Source organism: Sorex fumeus, unplaced genomic scaffold (genome assembly GCF_029834395.1).
Source record: "Sorex fumeus unplaced genomic scaffold, SorFum_2.1 ptg000128l, whole genome shotgun sequence".
Classification (NCBI taxonomy): domain Eukaryota; kingdom Metazoa; phylum Chordata; class Mammalia; order Eulipotyphla; family Soricidae; genus Sorex; species Sorex fumeus.
In genome coordinates, this window is record NW_026606185.1 from 22,265,691 (window position 1) to 22,281,351 (window position 15,661).

Consider the following 15,661-nt stretch of genomic DNA (forward strand, 5'->3'; position numbering starts at 1 on the left):
TACCTCAACAGGCTGGGAGTAATCCCATGAGCACAGATTTGGAAGCAGTCCCTGAGTATTACTGGGAGTGGTCCCCAAATGAAAACAAAACACATTTTGGGTCAGAGAGTTTTCAATGAGCAGAAGCTCATACTTTCTAAGTAGGAGGTTCAGGCTTGATTCCCAGTACTGTGATCCTCTGAGTACTACAGAGTTATGCTACAGATATTCTACAGAGATACTTTACATTAGAGCATTAATGTAGCAAATTTCATCGTCTTATTTTATAAAATCATCCAAGCTACTTCAATTTAAGCCACTGTGATCAGTCAGCTTCTATCAACATCAAGGCAAGACTTTTCACCAGCAGAAAGATTATAACTTGATAAAGGCTCTGCTGATTAGCTATATTAAAAAATAAAGTGTGCACCTTATCTTTTTTTTTTTTTAAATATTTTTGGGTTGGGCTGGAGGAACAGCACAGCAGGTAGGGCTTTTGCCTTGCATGCGGCAGACACGGTGGACCGGCGTTCGATAGCTCTGCGCCTCTCGGAGAGCCCGGCAAGCTACCGAGAGTCTCTCGCCTGCACGTCAAAGCCTGGCAAGCTATCCATGACGTATTCGATATCCCGAACAGAGTAACAAGTCTCACAATGTTACTGGGCCTGCTCAAGCAAATTGATGAACAATAGGAGGACAGTGTCAGTGACAGTGACTTTTGGGTCACATCTAGTGATGCTCAGGGGTTACTCCTAGTTATGCAATCAAGAATTATTCCTGGCAGTGCTAGGGGGTCCATGTGGAATGCCAAGGACTGAACATGGGTTGGCTGATTTCAAGAGAAATGCCTGACCCACTGCACTACTGCTTCAGCCCTGCACATTCTTTTTAAGACAAATGCACACTGAATAGACTATGGTGGTATAATATAAACTTCTATATAGTTTCTATAATATAAACTTTTCTATAATATAAACTTCTATAACTAGAACCCTTATCCCTCAAAAAAAAAAACTGACTCATTATTGTAGTATTCATATTATTGTGATGGTCTGGAATAGCACCAACATATACAAGATTGCTTGCATGTGAAAAATATTGTACTAAGGAAAGTGTTGAAAGTCAGAGAATTAACAAAACTCATTACTTTTGGAGCAAAAGAGATAAAATTTTTCTCAGTATTCTGTGCAAACATTATTTAGAGGTCTGATCCTAGAGTAGAAATATCTTTTAATTCTTATTTTATTTCATCTATGCTCAACATGACAAACAGTATATAGCAATGTCTGAGTATTAAAATGGAAAATTAAGAGGTGACTCATATATTCTCCTAGAATACAAAATAGGGCTTTAATGAAAATATTTTCATGGTCTTAAGAGACTTATTTGCTTTTTTTTTTTCCTTTTTGGGTCACACCTGGTGATGCATAGGGGTTATTCCTGGCTCTGCACTCAGGAGTTATCCTTGGCAGTGCTCAGGGGACCATATGGGATGCTGGGAATCAAACCCGGGTTGGCTGCGTGCAAGGCAAACGCCCTACCCGCTGTGTTATCTCTCCAGCCCCATTATTTGCTTATTTATTGGTTTACTAATTAGGCAGTATAGGCCACTGTAAATCTGACTGAGAGAAACTTGAATTAAAAGATGAATATATTTATTTTTATTATTATTTTAAGATTCTAATTTATTTTGGGGGGGAGTTCTGGGACCATGTGTGATGCTGGGGATTCAAATCAGAGTCACTTGCATGGTAGACAAGTTCTTTACCTCTTATGCTAGATCTCTGACCCAAGATAAGTAAGCTTTAACAAAATACCAATGCTAAAATGTTAAAAATGCTTTATCTCTTCAGCAAATTAATTTTACACGGAGTTTTTCTTAAGTTTGAAAAATCTTTATAAATGTGGGCTATGATTTGCAGCCACTCTGTAAATGGTAGGACTTACTGCCTCTTTGCCTCTGGCATATTTTAGTTCCTCATTCCACAACTGCTGTTGTTCGGCTTCTAGGTCCTTGGTTAATTTATTGATGGTCTGCTGCAATTCATTTCTTTCATGATTTATTCTCTCAATGTCTGCAACTGAATACTTCTGGTTGTCAATAATATTCTGTAGTCGAGTATTCTCCTGTTTTATTGTTTCATATTCTAGTTCTGCATAGGAAAAAAATTAAATTTGAAATTTCAGTGATTAATAGTATTGGTCAAGATATTTAACTTCCAAGTTATATACCTGGATTTTATTTTGGGGAAAAAATTGGATCCCATTTTTAATAAATGCTTGAAAGATGATAAAGTTTTATTGGCTTGTTATGGTTTACAGAAAGCTTTATATGAAAAAAATAAATGGTACTACATTTAATGATTAAAATAGACTTAAAAGCAAGTCTGTCAATAATCCAAATTATTTTAACATTCTAGCATGATATCTGTAATAAGTCAGAAAACCTATAGATTTCTCACAAACATAAAAATATGGTTTATTCTTTTGACAAATCCCCTCCCCAACCTTTCTCTTTGTTTTTGCAATGACAGAGAACTGCACTCCTACCTGGCTGTGGCATATACCTATTTTCAGTGGTGGTGTTTGCATACCAGGTTGTGTTGTGTGCAGAATTTGCCATACCACCAAGGTACTTGCATGCTCATCATGATTTGAACTCTTAGTCAAGGCAAACAAATTTTGGTTTTATTGTTTGCAAGGGGTCATTTAGGTTCTCACATTTATATTTGACAGGGGCTGTACTTCTGGGTCACTGCTCCCACACGTTTTCAGTGCAGCATTCACCAGTCCTTTTTGTGGTGCTTAAGCTTACCTGACTGTGGTGTGTTCAGAAACTGATTATGGGACCAAGTCGCAGACAATAGAGCCACCAGGATTGTGCTTGGCATATACAGACTTTTTTTGCTTTTTTGAGCCACGATACTACTCCTGACTCATTGCTCAGGGGTTGCTCTTGGTAGTGCTTGGAGACCAGCTGATCCCAGGTATTGAACCTGGACCACACAAACTACACATAGGCTTAGCCTATTAACTATTCCTCTAGTCTCCCAATTTATTCTTACTTCGCTTACACTTCAAAGGTGATATTAGGTACTAAACAACCACAGCTTTGTCTCTTTGTTAAAATACGCAATCAAGAATATTGTATATTGTATACCAAGAAAAGAAAAATAAGATACACACAAATAGCATGTACCATGTAAATCTGCAGAGATGAAGAAAAGTAATCAAATTAAAACATTTGGGGTAAAGGGATTAGTCTTTTCTCACATCTTGTGACTCATGCTTTTCACATAAAGAATGTGACAAGTTGTAGCAGGTCACAGAAAAAGAATGAGGATGCTTATGGTCAAAGAGGACAGTAAAATTATTCTGAGGGCTATAGGGATTAAAATCTTGGCTTTGTTATAACTGATATGGGGCACTGTTTGGGAAGCTCTATCCCTAAATCAAAATAAAGTGATGGCTGGATTAAATAAAATTTCATACATAATAGGAATCAGCACAAAACATCCATAATATACACTATCTAGAGTTTAAATGTCTCTTTTACTTGTGACCATAAATGACCATGATATAATATACAACATACATATATAAGTACACACATATATATTTTGGAGCTTCTATAAACTAATATAGCGTTAAAAACAGCACCCTTTTACCATTAAAGAAAAAAAATACAAATAAGCTGTTTCTAGAATAAATCTCATAGAAAGTCTGAGTGACTTCTTTTTTTTTTCCTTTGGGTCACACCGGTGATGCACAGGGGTAACTCCTGGCTCTGCACCCATGAATTACTCCTGGTGGTACTCAGAGGACCACATAGGATACTGGGAATCGAACCTGGGTCCACCACGTGCAAGGCAAATGCCCTACCCACTGTGTTATCGCTCCAGCCCCCTGAGCGACTTCTTTAGCATGAGTCGTACTTACCTATTCTAGAAATTTCTTCGTCAAGACCATTCACTTTCTGGTCAAGAATAGCTGAATGAGATTCCAAATTGCTTATGTATGCCAGATATTTTTGAACATCTGCTTCTAAGGAAGCTTTTAACTTTCTTAATGACTCTAGACGATTCTTAAAAAGAAAAAAAGACATTAGTTATTTTCATTAAGCATTCTGTACTTTATTTGAAAGTGAAGCATTATTTAATTTCAGAGAAAGGCAAGTTAGTTTTTCTTTTTTTATTAAAAACATTTTTGTTTTTGTTTCTTTGGCACCATATTCAGTGGCCCAAATTCAGGGGTACTCTTGGCAGTGCTCAGGGGACCATATGTGGTGCTATGAATCAAATCAGGTTTGGCTGTATGTAACACAAAGTGCCTTAATTCCTGTACTATCTTTCTGTCCCTTCCTTTCAATTTAATTTTATTTTTCCAGTGATGTAAATACTGTTAATGACATTTTCAAGCATATATTGTTCCAACACCACATCCACCTCCAATATCCTGAGGTCCCCACCCATCCACCTCTTTCCCTCTCCAGGTAAGGCCATTTTGGTCTATCAACTTTCCAGTTCTGCTGCCTTTGGCCATCTGTTGTTCCTTTACTATGTTATCTCCTTTTACTTTTAAAGGGAGTCAATTAAACAAAAAGGGGACTTTACTGCTATTATCTACTTAAGATGCACTTTTCCTTTTTCAACACATTTCTCAAGTAATGCTGAGGGAGGACCTGGGTGACAACTAAATGGTGTGGTACCTAGACAGCTGAGACGGATGGTTCAATATTTGGCCTGGTGACATGACATTGCTTGGGCCCAGGGGTACTGCACACCAGCCAGGCGAACCTGAGGATGCTCAGGAGCCAAGAGAGTTACACCCTGAGGTGCTGGGTGGTAGGAGCATGAGACTTTTAGGAATGAACATGGGGTCTCAAGAATGCCTCCAGCCTTTTGAGCTGTCTCCCTGGCCCCTTAAAATCTATTTTTCAAGGAGTCATTTTGGGACAGAAAAAGTCAAAGGTCAAATTGAAAAAGGGTCAAAACATCACAAATACTTAAATTGTGTCAATTTACAGAGAACCTAGGCACTTCAGTTAGAACACATGAAATGAAATAAAATATTCTTGATATTATCATTTAACTTCTGGTAAGCTCTAAATATACTCTGTATTATAAATCATTTATTATCATCATCTTTCCACTAATTACAAAATTCAGGTCTTTAATAGTGTTGCCTTGAGGGAAGTAACATGAGACCTTGCTCTAAAGATTCTTTGGTCTTATGTAAATAGGTAAGATTCTTTCATCATATTCTCAGCACCATTAGTCCAAGGTCACAGGGGAAAACAAACCTTCAGAGAAATCATATGTAAAATGAGTTTAACATTTAAGAATATATATTTTAAAATCTATTTTTACATTTTTGGTAAAGAAATAATTGGTATTTGAGTTCCAAGACTAAAATGGAACCAGGTAAGTATGTTTACTAACCGGCTCTTTTTCTCTCTCTTGTTCCAGTCTTGCAATTTGTTCATTCAAAGCTTTGTTTTTTGCTGCTAAGGATTCCAGCTTGGAAGCATCTACATTAAATAAATCCTCTGGAGACAAAAGCCAAAAACACAGTAAGATCTCAAATCTGCCTAGAACATTCTTCCTCAGGGTTTCACTTTTGATTTCTGTTCAAAAAAGTATTAGTGAAGGGGATCCTACACTCTGTAAAACAGTAAACCTATCCTGCTTTATTATTTTCACTAGCGTTTATCACCATTTGACTTGAGTTGTTCAATTCGATTACTCTAATACAACATAAGCTCATAAAAGAATAGGGCTTTGTTTTCTGCTTTTTGGGCCACACCTGGAGTACTCTGACTCTACTTAGGAATCAGTCATGGGATCAAACGCAGGCCTGGGGATCAAACCCAGGTCAGCTTGAGGGCTCAAGGCAAGTGCCTTACCCACTGTACTATCACTTCAGCTAAAGGAAGCAATTTTTATTTCTTATTAAATACTAACTGTGGTCATTTAGCAGTGGCTTACACCTTGAAGTGGCTTTCTCCATTGTCTTTGTAGAAAGAGCTTTATGTATCTTAGATTCTTAAATATTCCCTACTACTTATGTATTTTATTTATTCAGGACTATTTCACAGAAGGAACAACATTATAAAATACTTCAAGCATTTTAGAGTTAGCCAGTAAATAGAGTAACTAGATTACAGCCCACTGAAATAATAAATAACAATTCTTTGGAAATATTATGCACATTAATTTTCTACCACAGCATTTGAAAATAATCTTACAACATTTTTAGAATAACTAATACTCGCTTGCACGGCAGAGCCTGGCAAGCTCCCCGTGAGGTATTCGATATGCCAAACACAGTAACAACAAAGTCTCCAATGGAGACGTTACTGGGCCCGCTCGAGCAAATAGGCGAACAACGGGAGGGCCTTTACCTTTACCTTTTACCAAATCACATAATAGTACCCAAGTGGGTACTATAATACCCAATATTTGCTCATGAAATGCTATGTTTTAGCCAGAGTGTTTGGTACTCCAAGTACTCTGCATCTATTCTTGCAAAAGTATTAGAGTAAGTATTTTGTTAAAGGTCACATAGTATCTAAGAAGTTATGCCTCAATGCTGATTCTAATATGAATATTCTTCCTGCTTAGTGTTTAGTACTATCAAAGAAATGATGAGCATAATATGAATAGCATCTACATCCTTTTTTTTTTTTTAAATTTCTTTTTCTTTTTTTGTTTTTCTTTTTGGCTCATACCCGGCGATGCACAGGGGTTACTCCTGGCTCTACACCCAGGAATTACTCCTGGTGGTGCTTGGGGACCATATGGGATGTGGGAATCAAACTTGTGTCAGCCGCGTGCAAGGCAAATGCCCTACATCCTTTTGATGTAGTAGTTCACATATATACAGGGAAGCAAAATATTCTACAATTCCATGAACAATGTTAACTAAGTACCCAAAGAAACCACACATGGAAAAAAACACAACAAAAACAAAACAAAATAAAGAAACCACACAAAGAATCGGAGTACTTACTCAGTTTTGACTGCAATTCTGCATTCATCTCTTCAAAGCTGTCAGCACCGGTCATGAAACTCTCATAGCATTTTATGGTGTAATCCAAAAATATCTGATTAGGTTAAACAGATTTAGAAGCAAAGTATTTTGTTAAAGGTCACACAGCATCTAAGAAGTTATGCCTCAATGCTGATTTAGTTTGCTTCATTCTACACAACAACCTCAACTGATACCTCTAAGGTTAAGGATGAAAAGAGCTACTGGGCAAATGTACTGAGCAAATTATAGCAAAACCATACTTTCAGAATGTTGAGGTTGATCAAGAAAAGCCGCTTTTTTTTTTGGGTTTTGTTGTTTTTATTGTCTACATCTGGTGGTGTTCAGAGATCACTCCTGGTGGGCTCAGGGGACTAGACAGGGTGCTGGAAATCAAAACCCAAGTCAGACACTTGTAAGGCAAGCATCCTACTCATTGTACTATTGCCCCAGCCCCCAAATAAGGAAGCTTTTTAGAAAATAATTCAACATTGGGCTGGAGCGATAGCCCAGTGGATAAGGTGTTTGCCTTGCATGCGACTGACCCGGCCGACTCGGGTTCGATTCCTCTGCCCCTCTTGGAGAGCCTGGCAAGCTACCGAGGGTATCTTGCCCGCACAGCAAAGCCTGACAGCTACCCGTGAAGTATTCGATATGCCAAACACAGTAATAAGTCTCACAATGGAGACCTTACTGGGCCCGTTTGAGCAAATCGATGAATAATGGGAGGACAGTGCTACAGTGCAATTCAACATTAAATTACAAAAACAAATTATCTTCAGAGACATAGATGTTATGAAAAATTTAAATGAACTCCTGATTATCTAGGTCTAATTAAACTGGCAAAGTCTAGAGACGCAGCAATGAATCCAGGAAGACAACAGCCTGCCAGATATTTCTCCGGACCCATTCCTAGCCAATTTCACCAGGGCAGCTCAGCTGGAGCAGGTGCTCCTTCTCTGCCTACTCCAAATAAATCCTTGGTGTCCACAAACTTCCAGAAGAAAAACCCAGGTACACAGGACCAGGAACTGAAGACTCCAGACCACATGGCAGCAAGGATGGCCATTCCTTCCAGTCTCCCCACCCCTTCCGGGTCCTGGTTGCCATGCCCACAAACTGCCTCTGGATGCCTTACAAGCGTGTCAACGGCCTTGGTCTAGAGAACCACAAATGAATCTCAGAATCGATTAGCCCCCTAAAGGATGTCTATGGACCCAAATCATTTACAATTTTAAAATTCCAGGAGCGCATGGCCGATTTTGCAGCCGCATGATCCTTCATGATATTCATAATAGAAAATAAATTACCTAGTGGGCAGTCAGGCTTGAGGGGTGGTAGGAAAATTTGAAATAATGGTGGTGGGAAAGTGTAATGGTGGTGGGATTGGTGTTGAAATATTCAATGTAATCAATGTGAGCAACCTTATAAAGTTAAAAAAAACTGACAAAGTATAATTATGAGGCCAAACGGCAACTAATAAACACTACAATTATATTGTAATTTAGATTACTAGAATTCTTAATATTTATCCAAGAAATAGCAATGCTATATCTTGCATTTATAAGGTGCTGTGGTCACTGAATCTACAAAATGTGTTAGTTAGGAGGTAAGGATGGCTGTTTAGAATTTTCCAGAGAAGAAGTAAATATCACTCAGGACAAACCAATTCTGTCTGGGCTAATACTATGCTTTCTAAGCAACCTTCTAATTATTTGGTTGGTATGGAAGGGGTACTTGAAATAAGTAGCATGAGTGTTCCTGTAACTGAAAAGGTCAACTTTGTCAATTTTGGTTTTACAGATTAAAAAGGAAATGAGGGCTGTGGCTGACTCAGGTTTGATTCCTGGCATCCCAAAAGGTCCCCCTGGACTGCCAGAAATGATTACCTGAGTACAGAGCCAGGAATAAGCCCTATGCATAGCTGCTAAAAATCCCCAAAACACATTAATAAAAAAAAAAACCCAGAATGACTTTCTGGGTTCACAGAGCTGAAGATCAGAGTCTAATGAAGCTGGATCTCTTTTGTTAAATATAGCACTTAATAATTTCTGATGTTTATAAATTATTATTTGAAACTACAGTTAAAATAGCAGGAATCACTACTGATTTAACAGTAAGGATGAATATAAAGAAATTTAATAATTAGTAGGCATTGTCATTGTATTTGGGCGAGAAGTGAGGTAAAATGAATCTAGTCCAGTACATATACTGCACCATGAGAGGATGAGAAAACAATTCTCTCAGGAGTAGTATCAAAGGTTTTCAAGCTGCTTCTCCAACAAGATCATTCCTACTAAATCAAGGGGGAAGGACATTCTTTGGAAGAATAGGAAAAAAGAAAAAAAAAAGACAATGACATCCATCTTTGAATTATGTCCTAGGCAATAATAAAAAATGAGAGTGAAAATTAGAGTTAGAGCAAGGCGAATAGAATTTTCTTCTAAGGGTCTATGTGGTGACTAGTCTTTTACATATGATGGGGTAATTAATATGTAATTTCAACGTTCTGTATTTATTCCTTATACTCAGTCATAATCTATTGAGTGTGTCTTTATGTGTGTATTAGTCTCTTTGTGTGTGTAATGTATAATTATTTTTTTAAGGAAATAGGGTAGGGTTAGTTACAAGGTTTAGCTCTAATGAAGTAGTGTTGGGACCAATTCAGACCATCAATTTATTTTTATCATAATGACATCTAAAAAAGTAACTCTGATCTGAGTGGCAATATAACCAAAAAGGCTAAAATGGGGCAGGAAAGAGTTCCAATGGAGTGCATTTGAACGCATGTGGGATTTGATCCCTGGCACTGCATAACTTGTAGCATCATGAGAAGTGATTCCTGAGCACTACCAGGTATGAACAAAATACCTAAAAGTAAAAAAAAAAAGTAAAATTTCACATGCAACATAAAGACTCACACTAGAGATTTATAAAGACAAAGGATTATATTAAATAACTGACATTATTAGCATGCTCATTCTAGAAATGTCCTACTAGTAACATTTAATACTAATTTCTTATGTAGTTTTTTCTTTTTTCTGGGGAGGGGATGAGGTGTGGATGGGGGTGTGGGGACACACCCATCTGTGCTCAGGGCTTATTGTGGGCTCTGTGCACTCCTGGTAGGCTCAGGGGACAACATGGGGAGCTGGGGATAGAGCTTTGGTAAGTGCCCTACCGGTTATACTTTTACTCTGGTCCTTCATGTAGTTTTAAAAAGTTATCTTTAGTATTTTTAGGCCATACCCAGAGATGTTTGGGGATTTTATCTGGCTCAGTGCTTGGGGTTGCTCATAGTAATGTTGCTCCAGACTCCTACAGTGCTAACATCTGAGCTAGGGGCTCCCACATGCAAAAGCACAGGACCTAGTTCTTTGAGTTATCTCTCCCCTCCACTGCATTTTTTGTTTTGTTCTTTTTTTTGGTTTGCACCTGGCAATGCTCAAGGGGTTACTCCTGGCTCTGCACTCAATAATTGTTCCTGGAGGTACTTGGGGGACCAGATGGAATGCTGGGGATTGAACCTGGGTAAGCTGAGTGCAAGGCACTCGCTGGACTATATCCCCAGCCACTCTGTTGCATTAAAAAAAAAATTCAAATTTCTGGGTCATGTTCATTTTAGAAAATTAGAACATGACTCCAAGAGTATTTCATTGACTACCTTTAAAAAAAAAATAAAAAGTATACAGGTGAGTAAGGATCTACAAAGAATTTTAGTTTAAATAGTGACATGTTTAGCTAAATATCAAGATGCAAGGTACCTTATTATGCATAATTCCATCTTCAGTTTCGTCTCCTCCAGGAAATCCATCATCAAATAATGGTGAGCTTTCTTTCATGGCATTATATAACTAAGTAGTACACAAAAATATAGTAGCTGATATTAAAAAATACATATTTCATATTCTACCAAATTATTTTAAAATCATTTTACATAACTACTTAACTTTTTCAGATTATTTCATAGTCTTGGAATATAGTTCTTTTGATATTTTAGTAACTAAAACTCTGGGCTCCCTATTAAGCACTGTCTACACAGGGAAAAATACTGGTCATTGACTATGATCATTAGCCAGGATCTAAATGTTAAACCATGATCTAAGGATAAACCATGATTTATCACGGGGATGGAAATAAACATATCATATTCATCCAGTTATCAATACTAGAAAGAAAAAAAATTCAAATTATTTCTAAAAGATGCAGAAAAGGCACATGACAATCTTCAACAATTTGTTTCTGAAAATACTCTCAACGAATTGGATATAGAAGAAATGTATCTTAATATAGTAAGGGCAATAATTGATAAGCCCACAGCTAATATCTTATTAAGAAAAATATAGTACTTATTAAGAAAAAAATAATAGGGGCTGAAGACATAGTACATCAGGTAAGGCGCTTGCCTTGTATGTAGCTGGCCTAGATATACTCCCAACCCCGTATGTCCCCTGAATACTGCCAGGAGTAATTTCTGAGCAGAGTCAGCAGTCCCTGAGGATTTCTGGTTGTGGCCCCACAAGCGAAAAAAGAAAAAAAAAACACCCACCGAAACCAAAAAACCCCATTTACAAAAAACCAAATAACCCCATTTACAATAGGATCAAAACCAGTTAACATTCTCAGGATTTTTTTTTTTTTTTGACTTTTGGGCCACACCCAGCAGTGCTCAGGGCTAATTCATGGCTCTGTGCTTAGAGATCAGTCCTGATAGGCTCAGGGGACCATATATAAGGTAACATAGTACCCACTGTACTCTTTGGCCCCTCAGGAATAATTTTAACACAGGAAATGAATGAAATTACAATTAAAATGACAAGACATTATACTTCAAAAGCTATAGCAACTACTCCAGAAGTTTTGATATCATTGTAAAAATATCTTTGAACTACATAACAATGGCATAAAGTGCTTAGGCAAACAGTAAAGTATTGTAGTGACAATGGAGGCAGTTGATGATTAGAGCTGACAGTTTAACTCATTGTCTATGGGTACACAGAGAGACAAACTGCATAAATGTTACATGTAAAGTTCAGTAAACTTGAGTTATATTCCAGGACTATCATAGATATAAAACAGAAGTTGTTCCTGAAGTTATTTGGTCTACTACACCCTTTTCAGGAAAAAAAAAAAATTCGCTCAGCACCCTCTGGAAATCTACCTTAAGTGAACAAACCAAAGGTAACCCCTACCCTACCAACCAAACTGCACCCAAGCCTACAAACATTCCTTCCACCTTCCATCATTCTAGCCCAATCAGGGGTGGTAGTGCTCACTCCTGGAAGCACTGAACAGTAGTAAGGATTTTCTTTTCTGGACCAAACCCAGCAGTGTCCAGAGCTTAATCCTGGCATGGTACTCTGGGATCACCTGTGGCAGTGCTCAAAGAATTATATGGGATGCTGGGGATCAAACAGTCATACCACTGTACTATCTCTCCAGTCTCCTCAATACCATGGCTTTTGTAATTAAAAATGCATAAAACGAAATTTACTCAATAATTTCTTTTTTTTGTTTTGTTTTTCTGGGTCATACCTGGTGATACACAGGGGTTACTCCTGGCTCATACACTCAGAAATTACTCCTGGCAGTGCTCAGGGGACCACATGGGATGCTGGGAATCAAACCCGGGTTGGCCACGTGCAAGGCAAATGCCCTACCCACCATGCTATCGCTCCAGCCCCTACTCGATAATTTTTTATTGAACCAAACAATATCCTTGAGAATGTGATAATTTCATCCTCTCACCTCTGAAATTATGTATTAACACCACGAAATGTTGGGGGTCTCAGCAGGCAGTCTGAGACTTTGATCAACGTCCCTGTCCCTGATAACAAGAGCCCTCCCTGTTTGGGGACGGGGGGGGGGGGGGGGGGGGGGGAAAGGGAGGGGTGTGGGGGGGGGAGGGAGGGGCTTGCCCCAGCATTCTGGTTGAGGAGAAAATGGGATGAGGGGTGTGACAGTTAGCATTTGCCTGAGCTGATTAACCCAGCCCTGAGATTGGGCAATACTAATCATTAACTAGCATCTCTATAGAGCTCGACGAGATAAAACATGATACATGCATGGAATGTCCCCTGATTGTGTGTGCATTAAAAACCCTGTATAAGGGTCAATAAACAGAGAACTGCTTGACCACCAGTCTCCCCCATTCTGCTCGGTTTCTTTCTCGACGACGGTGGCAGGAATCCTGCGGTGAGCAAAGGGCCAGGGCAGAGGCTTCTCCCCTTCCCATTCCCTCTCCCATAGGGAGTAAGTCCGGTGACTTCGGGGGATCACACTGCAGTGTGTTGGGGTCGACTGGCCAAGACCCTGACAACAAAATGTTTAAAACCAAATATGCTCTGAAAAATGAAAATTGCTGTAGGCTTTGATACAATCAGTGAAAGCAAGATTGACAGATAAAGTATTGTGAAAAAAAATCTTTCTTATGTATATATTTCAAGATAAATCAAATACCTTGATGCAGTCTATAAGCCAAACCAACGCTGCCACAATGTGAGGCCAAGTATGTGGGGCTCCCACTGTATACATGGAACTTTTGGATAATGCAAAGGGATACCTAAAAAAAAAAAAAGAACAAATATGCTAAGGAAGTAAAAATAAAGATTACATTAAGCAATAAGTTATGATATAAAAACAGATTCCCTAGCAATCTCATTTTCCTGTGACTGAATTTTGATTCTCTGCAGATTATACTTCCTAAACTGCAAAATTTGTCTTCATTGAAAGAACTTTTGTTCCATCCCATTCATTGTGTCCTAATAAACCACACGCAGGCTAGTCCATCCCCTAATCCATTCTTGTGTTTATTCTACACAGGTCCTTTCAACTTATCTCACCGCATTTCTACCAGGCCTCCAATCCTCACTTGGCCTTTACGATATCCATGTCAAATATTCAGCCCATTCTATCTACTCTTCATCACTGCTGTATTTCAGGTTCTTAAAACATATCATCTGTAGCTCTAAACTGAACTTTGCAATTTCAATTTATCCTATATGTTGCCCAATGAGCATCTTAAAACATTTTATTTTCCTAAAGTCTACGAAGTATGTACAAATTTATTGAGCTTGCGTCTTCTAGTACGTTTTAACAATATCTGTAGCACTGTAGCACTGTCTTCCCGTTGTTCATCGATTTGCTCGAGCGGGCCCAGTAACGTCTCCATTGTGAGACTTGTTGTTATGGTGTTTGGTATATCGAATACGTCATGGGGAGCTTGCCAGGCTCTCCGAGAGGAGTGGAGGAATCGAACTTGGCTTGGCTGGGCCACCACATGCAAGGCAAACGCCCTACCACTGTGCTATCACTCCAGCCTAAAGGCTAATAAAAACAAAATATTAACAATATTAAAAAATATTAACAATATTAACAATATCATAGGCTAATAACAAACAAAATATACTAACCCAAGCTCTTTGAAGATTCTTGGAACCTCTTCTTCAAATTTTGTGTCAGGAAGTTCATATGATGAGCACAGGAAGCCATAAAGAAAACTGAAGATCTTTAGAAAATCTTTTATAGATGGAGCTTGTAAAGATTTCATGGAAACACTGTATGCATATCCATTTTCTGTAAGAAACTACAATATTTTTGGAAATGTTTAATGATAGAGAACATTTAACATTTAATGATAGAGAAATTACTGGAAAATACTTAAGAAAACACTCACAAATTAAATTGTATGATAAAAAAATACCTCACAGAGTTGCCGAATACACTGCTGAATGAATGCTTTGTCATTAAGTGGTCTTGGGTCTTTGATTTTTTCTGAAGTAGAAAATATGCCAAATTGACTATTCCGGGATCCAGTTCCACTCGTTCTGGAAATATAGTTTTAAAAAATCAGTTAAGCTTATTTCCTTCCATGGTCAAATCTAAATTATTTCAAGGTCAGATTATATTTTAACATCAGTATCAAACACTGAAGTTTAATTCTTTGCTTCCCGTTATCACTGAGATCAAATCTGGATATCACACACATATATAAGGTAAGTGCTTTAACTGTTGATCCACATCATCAGCCTGTTTAAATCTTTAAAATGCTTCCATGGGGTTGGAGTGATAGCACAGCGGGTAGGGCGTTTGCCATGCACGCGGCCTGACCCTGGTTCGATCCCCAGCATCCCATATGGTCCCCTGAGCACGGCCAGGAGTAGTTCCTGAGTGCATGAACCAGGAGTAACCCCTGAGCATCGCCGGGTGTGACCCCCCACCGCCAAAAAAAGCAAAAAAAAAAAAGCTTCCTTGTGCCCATTTTTGAGTCCCAATTTAGCTAACCATTATAGCTTATTACCTATTCCTAAAAAAAGTAGTTTTCTTTACTGGAAGCTACCATAAAACTTGAGTTACCAAATATTGCTGTAATATCTGAACTCTATCTAAATTTCCTTCCTTCCTTCCTTCCTTCCAGCATTGCTCAGGGTACCATGCAGTGCTGCAATGCTGGGGACCAAACCTGGGCCTCAGCATTGAACTATCAGTCTTTAAAAATTCCATTCCTATTTGCAAGTTTGCTTGTTGCTTTCTAGTTCTTTCCTGTTACATTCTAAAAATTATATTTTTTGTTTTGTTTTTGGGCCACACTTGGTGATGTTCAGAGTTACTACTCCTGGCTCTGCACTCAGAAATTACTCCTGGCAGTGCTGGG

At 38.3% G+C, this 15,661-nt stretch overlaps 1 protein-coding gene across 1 annotated transcript in view; it reads right to left on the reverse strand.

Annotated features, from left to right (window-relative positions):
* The window catches only part of NDC80 (NDC80 kinetochore complex component), a 32,317-nt gene that overhangs the window by 11,077 nt on the left and 5,579 nt on the right, over positions 1-15,661 (reverse strand). Inside the window, exons 4-11 of the mRNA XM_056138270.1 lie at positions 14,711-14,834; positions 14,421-14,593; positions 13,468-13,570; positions 10,773-10,862; positions 6,991-7,084; positions 5,421-5,527; positions 3,919-4,063; positions 1,927-2,132 (exon numbers count right to left, since the gene is read on the reverse strand). Of these exons, the coding sequence (XP_055994245.1) occupies positions 1,927-2,132; positions 3,919-4,063; positions 5,421-5,527; positions 6,991-7,084; positions 10,773-10,862; positions 13,468-13,570; positions 14,421-14,593; positions 14,711-14,834 (1,042 nt within the window). The remainder of the gene's footprint in view (positions 1-1,926; positions 2,133-3,918; positions 4,064-5,420; positions 5,528-6,990; positions 7,085-10,772; positions 10,863-13,467; positions 13,571-14,420; positions 14,594-14,710; positions 14,835-15,661) is intronic.